Source organism: Schistocerca cancellata, chromosome 8 (assembly GCF_023864275.1).
Source record: "Schistocerca cancellata isolate TAMUIC-IGC-003103 chromosome 8, iqSchCanc2.1, whole genome shotgun sequence".
Classification (NCBI taxonomy): Eukaryota; Metazoa; Arthropoda; class Insecta; order Orthoptera; family Acrididae; genus Schistocerca; species Schistocerca cancellata.
Genome location: NC_064633.1, coordinates 161620878 through 161641453, shown reverse-complemented (window position 1 = coordinate 161641453; position 20576 = coordinate 161620878). Strand labels below are relative to the sequence as shown.

The 20576-nt window shown below is 45.4% G+C and overlaps 1 protein-coding gene across 1 annotated transcript in view; it reads left to right on the top strand.

Moving 5' to 3' along the window:
* The window catches only part of LOC126094467 (cytochrome P450 6j1-like), a 138231-nt gene that overhangs the window by 25454 nt on the left and 92201 nt on the right, over nucleotides 1-20576 (top strand). Inside the window, exon 3 of the mRNA XM_049908855.1 lies at nucleotides 8547-8735. Coding sequence (XP_049764812.1) covers nucleotides 8547-8735 — 189 coding nt within the window. The remainder of the gene's footprint in view (nucleotides 1-8546; nucleotides 8736-20576) is intronic.

Below are 20576 nucleotides of genomic sequence, written 5' to 3'. Positions count from 1 at the left end.
TGTCTTTTACAATGGTCATATTCTGTCTAATAGAAATCGCGTCCTCTTCTAGGGCTTCTTTCCCTCTATCTTTTTTAGCAGTATTCCATACTGATTTTTTATTTTTATCTGATATGTCAGTTTCTGAGAAGTTGAGCATAGTTTTGGATTTCTACAACTTGTTTTAGTATTTTGCAGTAATTCTTATGATAAAGAAGTATTTCTGGGTCATTATTTGTTCTCACTATTTTGTACAAGCTCTTTTCTTGATGTGAAGAGACTCTGACATCCGTGGTGATTCAAGATTACCTTAATGCCTTGTGATTATTATATTTAATTATCTTTTTAGGTAAACATCTTTCAGGTATGGGTACAAAGTAATTCAGAAAGGTCTTGGCTTTAGAGTTAGCGTTAGATTCGTTGTAAACTTCACCCCAGTCTTGCTTTAAAATCTTCTTTAAAATAATCAGCGTCACTGTTTTCTTACTTTCCGAGCTGTACATTAGCTGTATATACAAGTTATATAATGTGCATAAGTTATATAATGTGCATAATACCCGTGGTCTAGGGGTATCGTCTGTGATTCATAATCAAAACGTCTTCGGTCTCGGGTCGATCCCCGCCACTGCCTGAATTTTGATAAATAATCAGCATTGGCGGCCGAAGACTTCCGGCATAAGAAGTCAGCCTCATTCTGCCAACGGCCTTGTCAAAGAGGGCGGAGAGCGGATAGAGGTTCAGGGCACTCTCTTGTCCTAGGGGTGGGAAACTGCCCCTAAAGGCGGAAGAATCAGCAATGATCAACGACATGAGGATGCAGAAGGCAATGGAAACCACAGCATCAAAGACACGTAACGTGTATCCACAGGACATGTGGCCTGTAATTGAAGAAGTATCATGATGATCTCTCCATTGGCAAAAGATTCCGGAATAGTCCCCCATTCGGATCTCCGGGAGGAGACTACCAAGGAGGAGGTTACCATGAGAAAAAGATTGAATAATCAACGAAAGGATAACGTTCTACGAGTCGGGGCGTGGAATGTCAGAAGCTTGAACGTGGTAGGGAAACTAGAAAATCTGAAAAGGGAAATGCAAAGGCTCAATCTAGATATAGTAGGGGCCAGTGAAGTGAAGTAGAAGGAAGACAAGGATTTCTGGTCAGATGAACAGATAGAGAAAGTGTATGAGGATATTGAAAGGGTAATGCAGTATGTAAAGGGGGACGAAAATCTTATAGTCATGGGCGACTGGAATGCAGTTGTAGGGGAAGGAGTAGAAGAAAAGGTTACAGGAGAATATGGGCTTGGGACAAGGAATGAAAGAGGAGAAAGACTAATTGAGTTCTGTAACAAGTTACAGCTAGTAATAGCGAATACCCTGTTCAAGTATCACAAGAGGAGGAGGTATACTTGGAAAAGGCCGGGAGATACGGGAAGATTTCAATTAGATTACATTATGGTCAGACAGAGTTTCCGAAATCAGATACTGGATTGTAAGGCGTACCCAGGAGCAGATATAGACTCAGATCACAATATAGTAGTGATGAAGAGTAGGCTGAAGTTCAAGACATTAGTCAGGAAGAATCGATACGCAAAGAAGTGGGATACGGAAGTACTAAGGAATGACGAGATACGCTTGAAGTTCTCTAACGCTATAGATACAGTAATAAGGCATAGCGCAGTAGGCAGTACAGTTGAAGAGGAATGGACATCTCTAAAAAGGGCCATCACATAAGTTGGGAAGGAAAACATAGGTACAAAGAAGGTAGCTGCGAAGAAACTATGGGTAACAGAAGAAATACTTCAGTTGATTGATGAAAGGAGGAAGTACAAACATGTCCCGGGAAAATCAGGAATGCAGAAATACAAGTCGCTGAGGAATGAAATAAATAGGAAGTGCAGGGAAGCTAAGACGAAATGGCTGCAGGAAAAATGTGAAGACATCGAAAAAGATATGATTGTTGAAGGACAGACTCAGCATACAGGAAAGTCAAAACAACCTTTGGTGACATTAAAAGCAACTGTGGTAACATTAAGAGCGCAACGGGAATTCCATTGTTAAATGCAGAGGAGAGAGCAGATAGGTGGAAAGAATACATTGAAAGCCTCTATGAGGGTGAAGATTTGTCTGATGTGATAGAAGAAGAAACAGGAGTCGATTTAGAAGAGATAGGGGATCCAGTATTAGAATCGGAATTTAAAGGAGCTTTGGAGGACTTACGGTCAAATAAGGCAGAAGGGATAGATAACATTCCATCCGAATTTCTAAAATCATTGGAGGAAGTGGCAACAAAACGACTATTCACGTTGGTGTGTAGAATATATGAATCTGGCGATATACCATCTGACTTTCGGAAATGCATCATCCACACAATTCCGAACACGGTAAGAGCTGACAAGTGCGAGAATTATCGCACAATCAGCTTAACAGCTCATGCATCGAAGCTGCTTACAAGAATAATATACAGAAGAATGGAAAAGAAAATTGAGAGTGCGCTAGGTGAGGATCAGTTTGGCTTTAGGAAAAGTAAAGGGGGGAGAGAGGCAATTCTGACGTTACGGTTAATAATGGAAGCAAGGCTAAAGAAAAATCAAGACACTTTCATAGGATTTGACCACCCGGAAAAAGCGTTCGACAACATAAAATGGTGCAAGCTGTTCGAGATTCTGAAAAAAGTAGGGGTAAGCTATAGCGAGAGACGGGTCATATACAATATGTACAACAACCAAGAGGGAATAATAAGAGTGGACGATCAAGAACGAAGTGCTCGTATTAAGAAGGGTGTAAGACAAGGCTGTGGCCTTTCGCACCTACTCTTCAATCTGCACATCGAGGAAGCAATGATGGAAATAAAAGAAAGGTTCAGGAGTGGAATTAAAATACAAGGTGAAAGGATATCAATGACACGATTCGCTGATGACATTGCTATCCTGAGTGAAAGTGAAGAAGAATTAAATGATCTGCTGAACGGAATGAACAGTCTAATGAGTACACAGTATGGTTTGAGAGTAAATCGGAGAAAGACGAAGGTAATGAGAAGTAGTAGAAATGAGAACAGCGAGAAACTTAACATCAGGATTGATGGTCACGAAGTCAATGAAGTTAAGGAATTCTGCTACCTAGGCAGTAAAATAACCAATGACGGACGGAGCAAGAAGGACATCAAATGCAGACTCGCTATGGCAAAAAAGGCATTTCTGGACAAGAGCAGTCTACTAATATCTAGCACCGGCCTTAATTTGAGGAAGAAATTTCTGAGGATGTACGTCTGGAGTACAGCATTGTATGGTAGTGAAACATGGACTGTGGGAAAACCGGAACAGAAGAGAATCGAAGCATTTGAGATGTGGTGCTATAGACGAATGTTGAAAATTAGGTGGACTGATAAGGTAAGGAATGAGGAGGTTCTACGCAGAATCGGAGAGGAAAGGAATATGTGGAAAACACTGATAAGGAGAAGGGACAGGATGATAGGAAAACTGCTAAGACATGAGGGAATGACTTCCATTGTACTAGAGGGAGCTTTAGAGGGCAAAAACTGTAGAGGAAGACAGAGATTGGAATACGTCAAGCAAATAATTGAGGACGTAGGTTGCAAGTGCTACTCTGAGATGAAGAGGTTAGCACAGGAAAGGAATTCGTGGCGGGCCGCATCAAACCAGTCAGTAGACTGATGACAAAAAAAAAAAAAAATGTGCATTGTGATCTGAGAATCCGTTTACCACGAAATAAGTATTCGTCTCTTTAACTTTGTCTTTAACTTCTGCTTGTTCACTGAATGCATCATCTACGAGTACTAAGAACTTGAGCAACTCTGGTAAGGAAGTTCATGACGTACTTAGATTTTGTTCCCCAAATGCTAGGTACCAAATCGGGTAGCAAATTTCCTCCAGCGAACTACACTCCTGGAAATTGAAATAAGAACACCGTGAATTCATTGTCCCAGGAAGGGGAAACTTTATTGACACATTCCTGGGGTCAGATACATCACATGATTACACTGACAGAACCACAGGCACATAGACACAGGCAACAGAGCATGCACAATGTCGGCAATAGTACAGTGTATATCCACCTTTCGCAGCAATGCAGGCTGCTATTCTCCCATGGAGACGATCGTAGAGATGCTGGATGTAGTCCTGTGGAACGGCTTGCCATGCCATTTCCACCTGGCGCCTCAGTTGGACCAGCGTTCGTGCTGGACGTGCAGACCGCGTGAGACGACGCTTCATCCAGTCCCAAACATGCTCAATGGGGGACAGATCCGGAGATCTTGCTGGCCAGGGTAGTTGACTTACACCTTCTAGAGCACGTTGGGTGGCACGGGATACATGCGGACGTGCATTGTCCTGTTGGAACAGCAAGTTCCCTTGCCGGTCTAGGAATGGTAGAACGATGGGTTCGATGACGGTTTGGATGTACCGTGCACTATTCAGTGTCCCCTCGACGATCACCAGTGGTGTACGGCCAGTGTAGGAGATCGCTCCCCACATCATGATGCCGGGTGTTGGCCCTGTGTGCCTCGGTCGTATGCAGTCCTGATTGTGGCGCTCACCTGCACGGCGCCAAACACGCATACGACCATCATTGGCACCAAGGCAGAAGCGACTCTCATCGCTGAAGACGACACGTCTCCATTCGTCCCTCCATTCACGCCTGTCGCGACACCACTGGAGGCGGGCTGCACCATGTTGGGGCGTGAGCGGAAGACGGCCTAACGGTGTGCGGGACCGTAGCCCAACTTCATGGAGACGGTTGCGAATGGTCCTCGCCGATACCCCAGGAGCAACAGTGTCCCTAATTTGCTGGGAAGTGGCGGTGCGGTCCCCTACGGCACTGCGTAGGATCCTACGGTCTTGGCGTGCATCCGTGCGTCGCTGCGGTCCGGTCCCAGGTCGACGGGCACGTGCACCTTCCGCCGATCACTGGCGACAACATCGATGTACTGTGGAGACCTCACGCCCCACGTGTTGAGCAATTCGGCGGTACGTCCACCCGGCCTCCCGCATGCCCACTATACGCCCTCGCTCAAAGTCCGTCAACTGCACATACGGTTCACGTCCACGCTGTCGCGGCATGCTACCAGTGTTAAAGACTGCGATGGAGCTCCGTATGCTACGGCAAACTGGCTGACACTGACGGCGGCGGTGCACAAATGCTGCGCAGCTAGCGCCATTCGACGGCCAACACCGCGGTTCCTGGTGTGTGAACATTGCTTGTACAGCCCTCTCGCAGTGTCCGGAGCAAGTATGGTGGGTCTGACACACCGGTGTCAATGTGTTCTTTTTTCCATTTCCAGGAGTGTAGATAGGCTGACAGGTTTTCAGCTTTCAACCCGTTCATGCCCACGCATTGAGGATCCTTTGCAAAAACTAGTTCCCTGCTGTTACGTAGTCTTCCTTTACCTCTGTATCCATGTGTTGGTTTCTGTAACAGTGTTGATTTGGGGATTCTCCACCTTTAATGCGTAGAACATGTCCCATTTGCAAGCTTCAGTCTTCTTTAAGAAACGATTTTATGCAAGCTGCGTAGATCACTTTTTCTCAGCACTTCTTCATTTGAAAAGTTGTCGCGATAGCTTATTTTCGAAATTCGCCTCAATCATTTTTTGTGAAAAAAATTGAGTTTCTGTGACGATTTTGCTGATACTGTCTAGGTCTCAAATGCGTATGTTTCCACCGGTAGGATGATATAGGAGTACAGCGGAAGCCTCGTAGACACTGACTCCCATGCACTGAGGTGACAAAAGCCATGGGATAGTGATAAGCACATAGTGATATTATCGCGTACGCAAGATATAATAGGGCCGTGCATTGGAGTAGCTGTCATCTGTACTCACTTGATTTATGTGAAACTGTTTCTGACGTGATTATGGCCGCACGTCGGGAATTAACAGACTTTGAACGCGGAGTGATACTTGGAAGTACACTCATGCTCATAAATTAAGGATAATTGCAGAATGTGGTGTCACACAACGTGGTACTACACTAAACTGCCGCTAGTAGCATAGGCACATAGGGAACACACACGACACAGATCTGTAAGTCCACAGCATGGGTGATAAGTTGAGAAAACCGTCCCGAAACACATGTGCTACAAAACGCCACTGTTTCCTGCGCATGTACCCCGACATCAATATGGGATATGATCACCATGCTCACGTACACAGGCCGCACAACGGCTTGGCATACTGTGGATCATATGGTCGAACAGCTGCTGGGATACAGTCCCCCATTTTTACATCAGTGCCTGTCGGAGCTCCTGAAGTGTCCTAGGGTGTGAAGACGTGTAGCGACACGTGGACCGAGAGCATCCCAGACGTACTCGATGGGGTTTAGGTCTAAAGAACAGGCAGGCCACTCCATTCCCTGGATATCTTCTGTTTCAAGGTACTCCTCCACGATGGCAGCTCGGTGGGGCCGTGCATTATCATCCATCAGGAGGAAGGTGGGACACACTGCACCCCTGAAAAGGCGGACATTCTGGTGCAAAACGACGTCCCGATCCACCTGACCTATTACAGTTCCTCTGTCAAAGACATGCACGGGTGTACGTGCACCAATCATAATCCCACCTCACACCATCAAACCACGACCTCCATACATGTCCCTTCCAAGGACATTAAGGGGTTGGTATCTGGTTCACGCCAGATGAAAAACCGGCGAGAATCACTGTTCAGACTACAACTGGACTCGTCCGTAAAAATGACCTAGACCACTGTTCCAATGACCATGTACTGTGTTCTTGACACCAGGCTTTACGAGCTCTCCTGTGACCAGGGGTCAGTGGAATGCACCTTGCAGGTCTCCGGGCGAATGAACCATGTCTGTTCAGTCGTCTGTAGACTCTGTGTCTGGAAACAACTGTTCCAGTGGCTGCGGTAAGGTTCCAAGTAAGGCTACCTGCAGTATTCCGTGGTCCTCTGCGGGCACTGATGGTGAGATATCGGTCTTCTTGTGGTGTTGTATACTGTGGACGTGCCGTACTCTAGCGCCTGGACACGTTTCCTGTCTTCTGGATTCGTTGCCATAATCTTGAGATCACACTTTGTGGCACACGGAGGGCCCGTGTTACGATCTGCTTTGTTTGACTAGTCTCCAGTCGCCCTAGTATTCTACCGCTCATAACGTCATCAATGTGTTGTGTTCTTTGATTCATTTTCAACACACAGTCACCATTAGCACGTCTGACAACGTCTGCACACTTACTCGCTGCACCATACTCTGACATGCACCAACACACCTCTGCGTATATGGACTGCTGCCAACAGCACCGTGCGACTACCGCAGGTCAAATGCACCACATGGTCATACCCCGAGGTGATTTAAACTCGCAAACCGCCCATCAGAGCGTTTTTTCCCATGTATCAGCATTTATGAGCATGAGATTAGATGGATGGGCATTCCATTTCGGGAATCGTTAGGAAATTCAATATTCAGAGATTCAGTATCGAAAGTGTACCTACAGTGCCAAATTTCAGGCATTACCTCTCACCACGGACAACGCAGTAGCCGACAGCCTTCACTTAACGACCGAGAGCACTGGCGACTGTGTAGGGTTGCCAGTGCTAACAGACAAGCAACATTATAAACGCAGAAATCAATGTGGGACCAATGACTAGCAGCCGGCCGAAGTGGCCGTGCGGTTAAAGGCGCTGCAGTCTGGAACCGCAAGACCGCTACGGTCGCAGGTTCGAATCCTGCCTCGGGCATGGATGTTTGTGATGTCCTTAGGTTAGTTAGGTTTAACTACTTCTAAGTTCTAGGGGACTAATAACCTCAGAAGTTGAGTCCCATAGTGCTCAGAGCCATTTTGAACCAATGACTAGCGTATCTGTTAGGACAGTGTGGCGAAATTTGGCTTTAATGGGCTAAGAGAGCAGAAGACGACGTCGTCTGCAGCGCCTCTCCTGGGGTCGTAATGTGTTAGTTGGGCCCTAGACGACTGGAAAACCGTGGTCTGGTCAGATGAGGCCCGACGGTAGGGTTCGAGTGTGGCTCGGACCCCACGAAGTCATCTACCTAAGATATCAATAAGGCGCTGTGCAAACTGGTTGTTGCTCCATAACGGTGCAGGCTCCGTTTACATGGAATGGACTGGATCGTCTGGTCCAACTGAACCAATCAATGACTGGAAATGGTTATGTTCGGCTATTTGGAGACCATTTTCGGCCATTCATGAACTTCATGTTCACGAACAACGATGTCACGTTACCGGGACACAATTTCTCGCGGTTGGTTTGAAGTACAGTTTAAGGGAATGATCTGGACACCCAGATAGTCCGACATGAATCACATCGAAAATTTATGGAGAGGTCAGTTTGCGTACAACATCCTGCACTGGGAACACTTTCGCAATTATGAAGGCTGTAGAAGCAGTATGGCTCAGTATTTCTGAAAGGGATTTCCAACAACTTGTTGAGTCCATGCCACGTATAGCTGCATCACTACGCCTACCAAAAGCTACGACACGATATTAGAAGGTATCCCATTACTGTCACCACCTGAGTGTAAGTCCTACTGTGAAATGAATAATATAGAGACTGACTTGTTGTTTCTGCACCGCAGCCAGATGGAAGGAGTGCCGTTCTGCGGCTTCTACCGCTTCCGGGAGCCGATGCTGCTGGTGAGGGATGTCGACCTGGTGAGGACGATGCTCGTCAGGGACTTCCCGTCCTTCCACGACAACAACGTGCAGACCAACGAAGACGTCGACCCCATATTCGCCAGGAACCCGTTCGTGCTTAAGGGCGAGAAGTGAGTACCTCCAGTTCAATAATGTAGTGAATTACATGCTGGGACATCCCTTCCTATTGTGGAGGTCAACTTTCCGTACTTTCAGGTAATTAGAGTCGAGAAGCAGACCAGATTTTTAGAGTCCAGGGTGAACACGAAATCCACGGAAACAGTTTCTGAAGTTGTTGGGGGATATTTTATGAGAATGGTTGGTTGATTTGTGGGAGGGGATCAAACGGCGAGGTAATAGGTCCCATCGGATTAGGGAAGGATGGGGAACTTTGTCGCCCGTGCCGTTTCAAAGGAACCAACCCGGCATTTGCCTGAAGCGATTCAGAGAAATTACGTAAAACCTAAATGACGATGGCCGGATAGGGGTTTGAACCCTCGTCCTGCCGCATGCGAATCCAGTGTGCTAGCCACTGCACCACCTCGCTCGGTTTCTGAGAAGGTGATACTGAGAGTCATACTCTGCAATGACTCGTTACCGAGTAACTGCATATAGTTTCCTTTATTACCTCTATGCACCTTTGCATCTGTATTGCTTTGAAAATATCCTAACAACAGTGTGCATGTCGACGGTATGCGCTGCGTGTCTGCTAAGAAACGAACGTCGTCTGTTCACTCACGTTATTTCCTGTTAATAAGAGTAATTTCCTCTTCACGCGTCACCCTCAAGCTTGCATTCGGTATTACTCACTTCTGTCTCGGGTTTGTTTTTCTTACAGAATCAGTTATACGTCAACAGCGTTACCCACGAGTACGGATAGAGTAGTTGATGAAGTGTTGGTCGATTCGCACTTCTTGTATGAGTTCAGTGAATACAATGGAAGAGGGGCATAGCAGTACTGTGCTATGTTACAATAGAGACGTATTTTTATCTCTGCAACTTTTAACGACCCTGCACTCACTGAATAACGAAGACTGAATTTAGATAATGTCTAACTGTAGCTGTAGTTTACACAAAAATGGCGAGTTTGTTGCAATCTACACAAATACTTTAATTGTGAATGAAGACTTTAGTTGTACTTACCTTTAATGATCGATGGTCTCGACAATTGTCGACCGGAGTCATTCCGTAATCTGACGAAAGTTCTGAATTTTCTTATTTTGCACTCACCATACGTAACTAGTAATTTTTCAAATAAATGTAACATTCAATTTTTTAATTCTTTCATTCATCCTTATTTCCTTTCACGAGTAACATTTAAAAAAGATCTTTCTACTATGTCTGCTCAGCCCCCACTTTACATACTTCTACTGTCCGCTATGCTAGCCCGTGAACAATAACTGTATTACGATCACATCTCCCGCCAAAGCATCCAACACTAAGTAAAACCAAAGATATATAGAGGGCTACAATAAGTGGGTCATCGATTTCACAGCTCTGTATTTTCCAAACTATTACAAGTGCATATACTGTCCAATAACATTAATTTGATCACTGCATATGTTCGACGTCAACCTGCAATAACTACTCGCAGGCGGCAGGAGGCTGCACTCCAGTGGATGCTATATAAAGCGTTTCGGGGGACGTGGAAAACACGGCAGTTATATTTTATTTAGCGTATGGCTAATACAGACATATCATGAAATTACATATACATATGTACATATTGACACACAAGAAACTTAAGTTTGTCTTTACAACTGAATATCCAGTAATTCAATCCAGCGCACTGCATTTGGAGTTGCTAGCAGGAAGTCCTCTTTGGCGCCGTGATAGGCTCGAATCCTGCATTCACTGACAATGTGTTGAACAGTCTGGTATGGAGCCCCGCAGTCACAAGCTGGGTCAGGCAGCTTCTTCCACTTAAAGAGAGCGTCCCTGCATCGCCCATGGCTGGTACGGATTCTGTTGAGACTAGACCAGGTCTTGCGTGGTAAGTCGAATCCACTTGGAAGTTTAGCACCTGAGAAGATATGCTGGTGCACATCTGTCACTGCTTCCCACCGACCTTTCCATTCTTCAAGAGGTTTGAAATTCTTAGCAACCATGTCAGCAGCATCGCACAGAGTTGGATGACGTGATTTCAGTCTCTTGCGATTTAAAAGTGGCAGGTCGCTATGCACGGGTCGGTTAGAATTCCTGGAGATCTTGTGGAATTCTCTCATAAGGGCAGTACATCTGCGTAGATCAGGAGGCATTATACCGTTTCAAAGGAACCAACCCGGCATTTGCGTGAAGCGATTCAGAGAAATTACGTAAAACCTAAATGACGATGGCCGGATAGGGGTTTGAACCCTCGTCCTGCCGCATGCGAATACAGTGTGCTACCCAGTGCACCACCTCGCCAGCATACTCTGCAATGACTCGTTACCGAGTAACTGCATATAGTTTCTTTTATTACCTCTATGCACCTTTGCATCTGTATTGCTTTGAAGTTAACCGGTTAACAGTGGAAGCCAATAAACTGGAGTAGATCTGATTGTGCCAGATATTATGCGCATTGTCGTATTCAGCTGGGTATCAACAAGCCTTGTATGATGATTATTCATCCAAACAGGTGCACAATACTCACCACTTGAGTATACCAAGCCCAGAGCTGAAGTTCGCAGGGTGGTTGCTGAAGATCCCCAGGTAGTTCCGCATAGCTTATGGAGGATGTTGTTTCGAGTCCTCAGCTTTTGAGCTAAGTTAAGAAGGTGTTGTTTGAAGCATAGTGTACGATCCAGGATGCCACCAAGATATTTTGGGTTCCAATTGTGACGAAGAATTCTGCCTCTGAAACTTACTTCCAGTTTTACGTTCGCCAACTGGTTATTTAGATGGAAGCAACACACTTCTGTTTTAGTCACACTGGGTTGGAGTCTCCAGATTTTGAAGTAATTGTCTAATGCAGATAGGTCATTGGCTGAAATCTCTTCTGTTGTCTTCATTTCCTGGTGTTTGACGGCTAGAGCCAGGTCATCGGCATAGCAGTATTTTCTGGACGAAGTGTCAGGTAGATCAGATAGATATAGGTTGAACAGTGAGGGTGAGAGAACTGATCCTTGAGGCAATCCGTTGTTCAGCTTCCTCTCCTTACTTATGTTGCTTCCACTGATTACCTGGAACTTCCGATCACTTAGCATGCTGTTAATCAGTCGAGCCATTGTTCTGCAGGGTATGATGCGGAGAAATTGGTAGACAAGGCCTTCCCTCCACACAGTGTCGAAGGTGGCAGTTAGATCAACAAATGCCACAGATGTTTTCTGCTTCATTTGGTATCCTGACTCTATGAAGGATGTGAGAGACAATTAAAGGTTCGCTGCAGCTACGCCCTGGTCTGAAGCCTGCCTGATCAACTGGAACGTTCTCTAAGATAGCGCTACTTATTCTGTTATATATTAGCCTTTCAAAAAGCTTGTAGCAGCAGCTGAGTAGGGAAATGGGGCGATAGTTTTCTACCTTGTTGCTGGGTTTGCCAGGTTTCAGAACAGATATTATCTTCACCATTTTAAACTCAGATGGAAGTTGACCAGTCAGCAGGATGTCAGTGAAGAATTCTGCCAGCCATTTCTTAGCTTTTCCTCCCATATGGATCAGGAATTCTGGATGGATACCATCGAATCCAGGTGCCTTAAGAGGTTTGAGGTCCTTCAGTACAGAGTCAATGTCTGAAACTGTGAAGGGATGAGTATACTCAGATGAGGGAGATGCCTTCTTTTTCAGGTCACGAAGCTGTCGTCTGATATGTCTTGTATGTTTCTTGTCAGGAGGTACTCTTGATGTAGTAATGATGTGGGATCAATTTGGTCTGGTGTTACTTCGGAATTTTTTCTGCATGCTGGTGCACTTCCTCCCAGTTTTCTCAGAAGACTCCATGCTTTCCTGCTCGAGTGGGTAAAGTCCATAGTTTTGACTGTTTCTGCCCATTTCTGCCTCCGTGACATGTCCAAGCTGGACAATAGTTCCGTAGCTATCTCTGGGTCACCACTTTGCTGGAAGTATTGGTACAGTGTTTCACTTTCCTCATTCCATCCTGGAACATATTCTTGGCATACACTTTTTAGCTGTTGCTGTTACTGCACGAATGAAGCGTTGATAGTTATTATGTGATGGAGGTATCCATCGAATGGTCTTATCCAGTTCCGTTGAAAACTTCATCCAGTCGGCTTTCTGGAAATTCCATCGAGGTTGCAGAGTTGAACGTATGACAGGAACAGTGCAGCCAATTTGTATTATTACAGGTCTGTGTTGGCTGTGAGGAAAGGCACCTATCACTTTCCTTGTAGGAAAGCCAGTTTCGTTGCAGCTAACAAAGCATAAGTCAGGATTTGAATCCTTGTCCCAAGCAGCTGACCTGAAAGTGCCTTGATCTTTGGCATCAAACACTAGATGAAATTATTCTCTTCGATCCATTCTGCAAGCATGCTCCCACTTTCATCATTTTGAGAGTACTTCCAAAGTTCATGGTGACTATTGAAGTCTCCTATATAAATTGCAGGATGTTCTGCTGTGTGTAGGACAAAATCGGGCCATGTTGTTTTGGGTGGTTTGTAAACATTTGTAATAGAAATGCCATGCAATTGTATGACAACTGTATGTATATCTGCCTCCACACTTACAGCAATCAGTGAAGCTTCGTTTATGTTGTTACGGACATACGTAGCATCCATACACCTCGTGGTAAGTTACACCAAGTGCAGAATATCCAGGAATTCGACCTCGGCTTCGGAATATTTCTTCGCTGGAAACACGAGTTTCTTGAATGGCGACGACATCGATATTGTTGTCCAGCAAAAATTTTGACAGGTAGTCACACTTTGCCCTGCTAATGCTTTCGATATTCAGTTGAAGGAGTCTGATAGTTGGTCCAATGTTTCTTATTAATGTTAACAAGAAACGGCAGTTATAATTGTAATGCGATAACGGAGCAATTTATCTGAACTGCAATAGGGCATGATCATCGGCTTTCCGGCCGAGGATGGAAACATTTGCGAAACGGCTATGTTTGTAAACTGTTCGCTTTCCAACCGTGATTACAGTATTCTTTGCGTGACAAAATGGCGCTATCCAAAACCAGAGCCCAGACAACTGTGGTGCAGCACAGGCCATAGATGACAGTTGAGCGACGGTTGCGGAGATGTGTACGGCCGAATAGCCGTGCAACAGTTGAGCATCTGACCGCCCAGATGACCCAATGGGCTACCAACAGTGTCTCCGCAATGAATACTCAACGGACGTTGCTGCGTATGGCCATCCGAAGCAGGTGCATGGTTCATGCACCCATGCTGGATGATGTTCATGTGCGCCGAAGACTGGAATTTGCACGCCCAATACCGCAAATAAACGCCAACTGAGTGGCGACGGATGGCCTCTTCAGATGCTCCATTCGACAGATGGCCGCAGGTGCGTACAGCTTCAATCGTCTGTACGCAAACACCCTGCAACAACTTTACGGTGTGGGGGATGTTTTCATGGCATTCTCTGGATGATTACGTCATTCTGGAAGGCACAATCTACATCTACATCTACATCTATACTCCGCGAGCCACCTTACGGTGTGTGGCGGAGGGTACTTATTGTACCACTATCTGATCCCCCCTTCCCTGTTCCATTCACGAATTGTGCGTGGGAAGAACGACTGCTTGTAAGTCTCCGTATTTGCTCTAATTTCTCGGATCTTTTCGTTGTGATCATTACGCGAGATATATGTGGGCGGTAGTAATATGTTGCCCATCTCTTCCCGGAATGTGCTCTCTCGTAATTTCGATAATAAACCTCTCCGTATTGCGTAACGCCTTTCTTGAAGTGTCCGCCACTGGAGATTGTTCAGCATCTCCGTAACGCTCTCGCGCTGACTAAATGTCCCCATGACGAATCGCGCTGCTTTTCGCTGGATCATGTCTATCTCTTCTATTAATCCAACCTGGTAAGGGTCCCATACTGATGAGCAATACTCAAGAATCGGACGAACAAGCGTTTTGTAAGCTACTTCTTTCGTCGATGAGTCACATTTTCTTAGAATTCTTCCTATGAATCTCAACCTGGCGCCTGCTTTTCCCACTATTTGTTTTATGTGATCATTCCACTTCAGATCGCTCCGGATAGTAACTCCTAAGTATTTTACGGTCGTTACCGCTTCCAATGATTTACCACCTATGGCATAATCGTACTGGAATGGATTTCTGCCCCTATGTATGCGCATTATATTACATTTATCTACGTTTAGGGAAAGCTGCCAGCTGTCGCACCATGCATTAATCCTCTGCAGGTCTTCCTGGAGTACGTACGAGTCTTCTGATGTTGCTACTTTCTTGTAGACAACCGTGTCATCTGCAAATAGCCTCACGGAGCTACCGATGTTGTCAACTAAGTCATTTATGTATATTGTAAACAATAAAGGTCCTATCACGCTTCCTTGCGGTACTCCCGAAATTACCTCTACATCTGCAGATTTCGAACCGTTAAGAATGACATGTTGTGTTCTTTCTTCTAGGAAATCCTGAATCCAATCACAAACCTGGTCCGATATTCCGTAAGCTCGTATTTTTTTCACTAATCGTAAGTGCGGAACCGTATCAAATGCCTTCCTGAAGTCCAGGAATACGGCATCAATCTGCTCGCCAGTGTCTACGGCACTGTGAATTTCTTGGGCAAATAGGGCGAGCTGAGTTTCACATGATCTCTGTTTGCGGAATCCATGTTGGTTATGATGAAGGAGATTTGTATTATCTAAGAACGTCATAATACGAGAACACAAAACATGTTCCATTATTCTACAACAGATTGACGTAAGCGAAATAGGCCTATAATTATTCGCATCTGATTTATGACCCTTCTTGAAAATGGGAACGACCTGCGCTTTCTTCCAGTCGCTAGGTACTTTACGTTCTTCCAGCGATCTACGATAAATTGCTGATAGAAAGGGGGCAAGTTCTTTAGCATAATCACTGTAGAATCTTAAGGTTATCTCGTCTGGTCCGGATGCTTTTCCGCTACTAAGTGATAGCAGTTGTTTTTCAATTCCGATATCGTTTATTTCAATATTTTCCATTTTGGCGTCCGTGCGACGGCTGAAGTCAGGGACCGTGTTACGATTTTCCGCAGTGAAACAGTTTCGGAACACTGAATTCAGTATTTCTGCCTTTCTTCGGTCAACGTAGGTATGCACCTATCTTTGGCGACCATGTCCACCCCTACATGCAGTTTGTTTTCCCTCAGCATAGTGGCATCTACCACCAGGACAGTGCCTCGTGTCTCACAGCTCGCTCTGCACGTGCGTTGTTCATAGGGCACCAGGATGAGTTTATCATACTGCCCTGACCACCAGACTCCCCGGATTTAAACCCAATCGAGTATCTACGGACCATCTCTATCTGGCTGAAGCACCATGGGTCCTCAAACGAGAAACCTACAACAGCTGGCCACGCCACTGAAGTCGGTATGGATCTACATCCCAGTCGGTACTTCCAGACTTCATACCTGCACATCTTTCAGCGCTCCGCGTTACAAAAGGTGGTTATTCATGCTTTTTACAGTTGGCCACATTAATATGACTGCACAGTATTCCCACTGCTCCCCCCGCTACTAGACAACGGAGGTTACTCACCAGATAGTCTTCGAATAATGAGTAAATAATTATATCATATGAAGATTTGCCTTTTATTTATACTACGTCATCAGCACTAGCAGTGCAGCAATATGGACACCGATACCAGTGATGGCACCACGTGGCAAGATAAGACAGACGGCTCCACAAATGATAGATTTTCATCGGGAATATTTTCAAATAGTTCACTTGTCCTCTACAGAGAATACACACTATCAATTAAAACAATCCGATATCGTAAGTTTCAAATGGCGGGAGGAGAGCCCTTATTTTCCTTCCCCAATCAATCTTGCCAACTCCGAGGGGATCCTACACGCAGATGTTCAAGCAGGAGATCATGTCTTACCGTTTCAGCTACTGCAGTTATCTCCAGTTTTTCAAGCTTCTTTGCGAAACGATGACTTATGATGCAATTAGACGAAATTCTTTCAGTTTATGACTGTTTCATATTGTATTTGCGGACAATGACCGAAAGTGAAGGATATGACAAACCCTGGAGTTGCCAGTTGTACTACATGAAGTCCCTATGACTCTCTATGATCGCAAGTACAGAATATGTTTTAATTGGTCCATTTGTGACTATTTTGTAATTAACTTTAAAGTTTAGGAAGAGTAAATAAACTGATACACGAGCCAAAGAAATTCCCTTAAATAAGTTAACAGATTGTCACTATACAGAAGCTTTTACGACGTACAAGGTCGTCCAAGCGACAATACCTGCCTTTCCCTCTAACAGCGCACCTCTGCACATGCAGTAGTTTCACCCCTCCCTTTCTGCTCCCTTCTGTCACCATCTCACCCGTGGTGATCGCGGGATTAGTTTCCGAACAACCAAGTGACCACCAAGTGTTCGATATCCAAAACAATAGCAATCAAAATGTTACGAATCTCGACCTTGAACTCACCTGAGTATCGAAAACTTCAAAATCCTTGATCGCATTTCAGGGAGTGAAACGTTAAAGGATAAAACACAGAGATCGGAAGGACATGTACAACCTGTACAGTCTACAGCGCACAGCCCCAAAGGTTGAAGGACATGAGATGTAAATGGTAACTGAGAAGAGATGGAGACAGAGTTGTTGCCGATCTTTCCTGTTATTCAGCCTGTATACTGAGGAGTCAGTGAAGAAATTAGGGATGATTTCAGAAAGAAATAAAACTTGTTTGTATTATTCAGCGGAAAAAAGGTGAAAATTTTTATAATTACACTAATTTTTTCTCAAATGAAATTTCTAGATAAACGTTCAATTTACTATGCCTCCCATAAGACGAATATTGGTCTCTTGCACGAAGTTTAAGAAGGAAGTTATGTTTCGACGCACTGTATCATGTGGCAATAAATGAGTATCGAAAATTTCTGTATGTACAGTCTTAGCATAAAATGCTTCTTTCCCAGCTCTTCAGATTGTAAAGCTTAAACTGGGTATTACTTCTGACTCCACTTACAAAAAGGAACCCTGGAAATCTGTACATTGCTAGTCATTAATATTGCAGTACCATGATGGCGTCTTGCGACATTCGTGAAACTGGCATGCTTGCATTTATACGAGGGCGTTCAATAGCTCATGCAACCCATTTTCTCCGAAAGCAGATTGGTTTTATTCAGGTTTCCAATACGTCAGCTTTGTCCTCACTCTTTTGATTACAAAACCCTATTTCTCAACATAATCTCCGTTCAATGCGACGGCTTTACGTCACCTTATTAGGAGGGCCTGCATGCCCACCTGATACCATTCCACTGGTCGAGGTCGGAGCGAACGTGTTGCTACATCAATAACCTCTCTAAAATACACGTGTTGCTTCCCGCGGAGTGCATTCTATATTGAGTCATACTCGTTGCTCTTCATGGTTTGGTAGTCAGCGAGGAACCCAGATGGCACACATCTCTGAGTACCCCAACTGGCGCACTGCCAACGACAACGTCCACAACTGCAGCAAGGTGTCTGATTCTGATTCATCCGTCACATCGAAAGACAGTGTTCGCACGTTCCAACATTGCAGGAGTCACAGCTGTGTGTGATCGGCCGGCACACAGGAGATCTGCCAGGTTTCCGCGATCTTGTTGCGATGATGTCAGACACCTCGCCTTCGACTCACCGTGCTTTTGTTCACTGCCAGGTCTCAGTAGCCATTCTGCAAACGCCTGTGAACGTCTGCGATGCTCTGGTTTCCCGCGATATTTCACATTTTTTTCAACAGAAATTGGTTGAGAAAAGAAAGTGAGTTGCATTATTTACTGAATGGTCCTCCTAAATTATTACACTACTGGCCATTAAAATTGCTACTCCACGAAGATGACTTGCTAAAGACGCGAAATTTAACCGACTGGAAGAAGATGCTGTGATATGCAAATGATACGCTTTTCAGAGCATTCACACAACGTTGGCGCCGGTGGCAACACCTACAACGTGTTGACATGAGGAAAGTTTCCAACCGATTTCTCATACACAAACAGCAGTTGACCGGCGTTGCCTGGCGAAACGTTGTTGTGATGCCTCGTGTAAGGAGGAGAAATGCGTACCATCACGTTTCCGACTTTGATAAGTGTCGGATTGTAGCCTATCGCGATTTCGGTTTATCGTATCGTGACATTGCTGCTCGCGTTGGTCAAGATCCAATGACTGTTAGCAGAATATGGAATCGGTGAGTTCAGGAGGGTAATACGGAACGCCGTGCTGGATCCCAACGGCCTCGTATCACTAACAGTCGAGATGACAGGCATCTTATCCGCATGGCTGTAACGGATCGTGCAGCCACGTCTCGATCCCTGAGTCAACACATGAGAACGTTTGCAAGACTGCACGAACAGTTTGACGACGTTTGCAGCAGCATGGACTATCAGCTCGGAGACTGTGGCTGCGGTTACCATTGACGCTGCATCACAGACAGGAGCGCCTGCGATGGTGTACTCAACGACGAACCTCGGTGCACGAATGGCAAAACGTCATTTTTTCGTATAAATCCAGGTTCTATTTACAGCATCATGATGGTCGGATCCGTGTTTGGCGACACTGCGGTGGACGCACATTGGAAGCGTGTACTCGTCATCGCCATACTGCCTCATCACCCAGCGTGATGGTATGGGGTGCCATTGGTTACACGTCTCGGTCACCTCTTGTTCTCATTGACGGCATTTTGAACAGTGGACGTTACATTTCAGATGTGTTACGACCCGTGGCTCTACCCTTCATTCGATCCGTGCGAAACCCTACACTTCAGCAGGATAATGCACGACCGCATGTTGCAGGTCGTGTACGGGCCTTTCTGGATACAGAAAACATTCGACTGTTGCCCTGGCCAGCACATTCTCCAGATCTCTCACCAACTGAAAACGTCTGGTCAATGGTGGCCGAGCAACATGCTCGTCACAATACGCCAGTCACTACTCTTGATGAACTGTGGTATCGTGTTGAAGCTGCATGAGCAGCTGTACCTGTACACGCCATCCAAGCTGTGTCTGACTCAATGCCCAGGCGTATCAAGGCCGTTATTACGGCCAGAGGTGGTTGTTCTGGGTACTGATTTCTCAGTATCTATGCACCCATGTCAGTTCTAGTATAATATATTTGTCCAATAAATACCCGTTTATCATCTGCATTTCTTCTTGGTGTAGCAATTTTAATGGCCAGTAGTGTATTAACATTTCAGTGCAACCGCACTAAGTACGTTGGAGTGCATGTGGAATCATTACACAACGGGTTCGTCGTTCAGAAATTGTATTAGAACGTGGTTGTTCGTGAGATCTAGTGTCGTACCTCTTGTACGAAGGAGAAACGTTTATATCTCCAATGAAATAACTTCGTGGTTCACAGATCTCAGCGGCAAGGGGCAGCGCTGCCAGCCCGGAACCAGTCACACTTGACAACAAGCAGGACGTACCTACGAAACAGGCAACACGACGAGCACTTGGTACTCTAGAGAAAACTACGATTGCCTGGCGGTTAGTCCCTACCACTCGGCTCTCTGTAACCTGAATCACGAAGGGAATGCCAACAATGAAAATGTGTGCAAGACCGAGACTCGAACCTGGATTTACCGCTTATTAAAGCGGTCGCCTTAACGGCTTTGGCTATCCATGCACGACTCACGGCCAGGCTCAAACACCCATTTGTCATCGTTCCTGCGTCACAAGCTGTACTCATACACAGATTGTGTAATTACCGTATAGGGGGAGGGGGGAGGGACATTTTAATTGAAAGTCTTTGCCTGGTATCGGCGGATAAATATGATATTGCAGTGTCTTTGCTGTTAAGAAGAGCGATGCCATGTTTCTGCGGACATGCACTGCAATATCGCTTTTGAAGATGTTCGTATAGAAACGGTA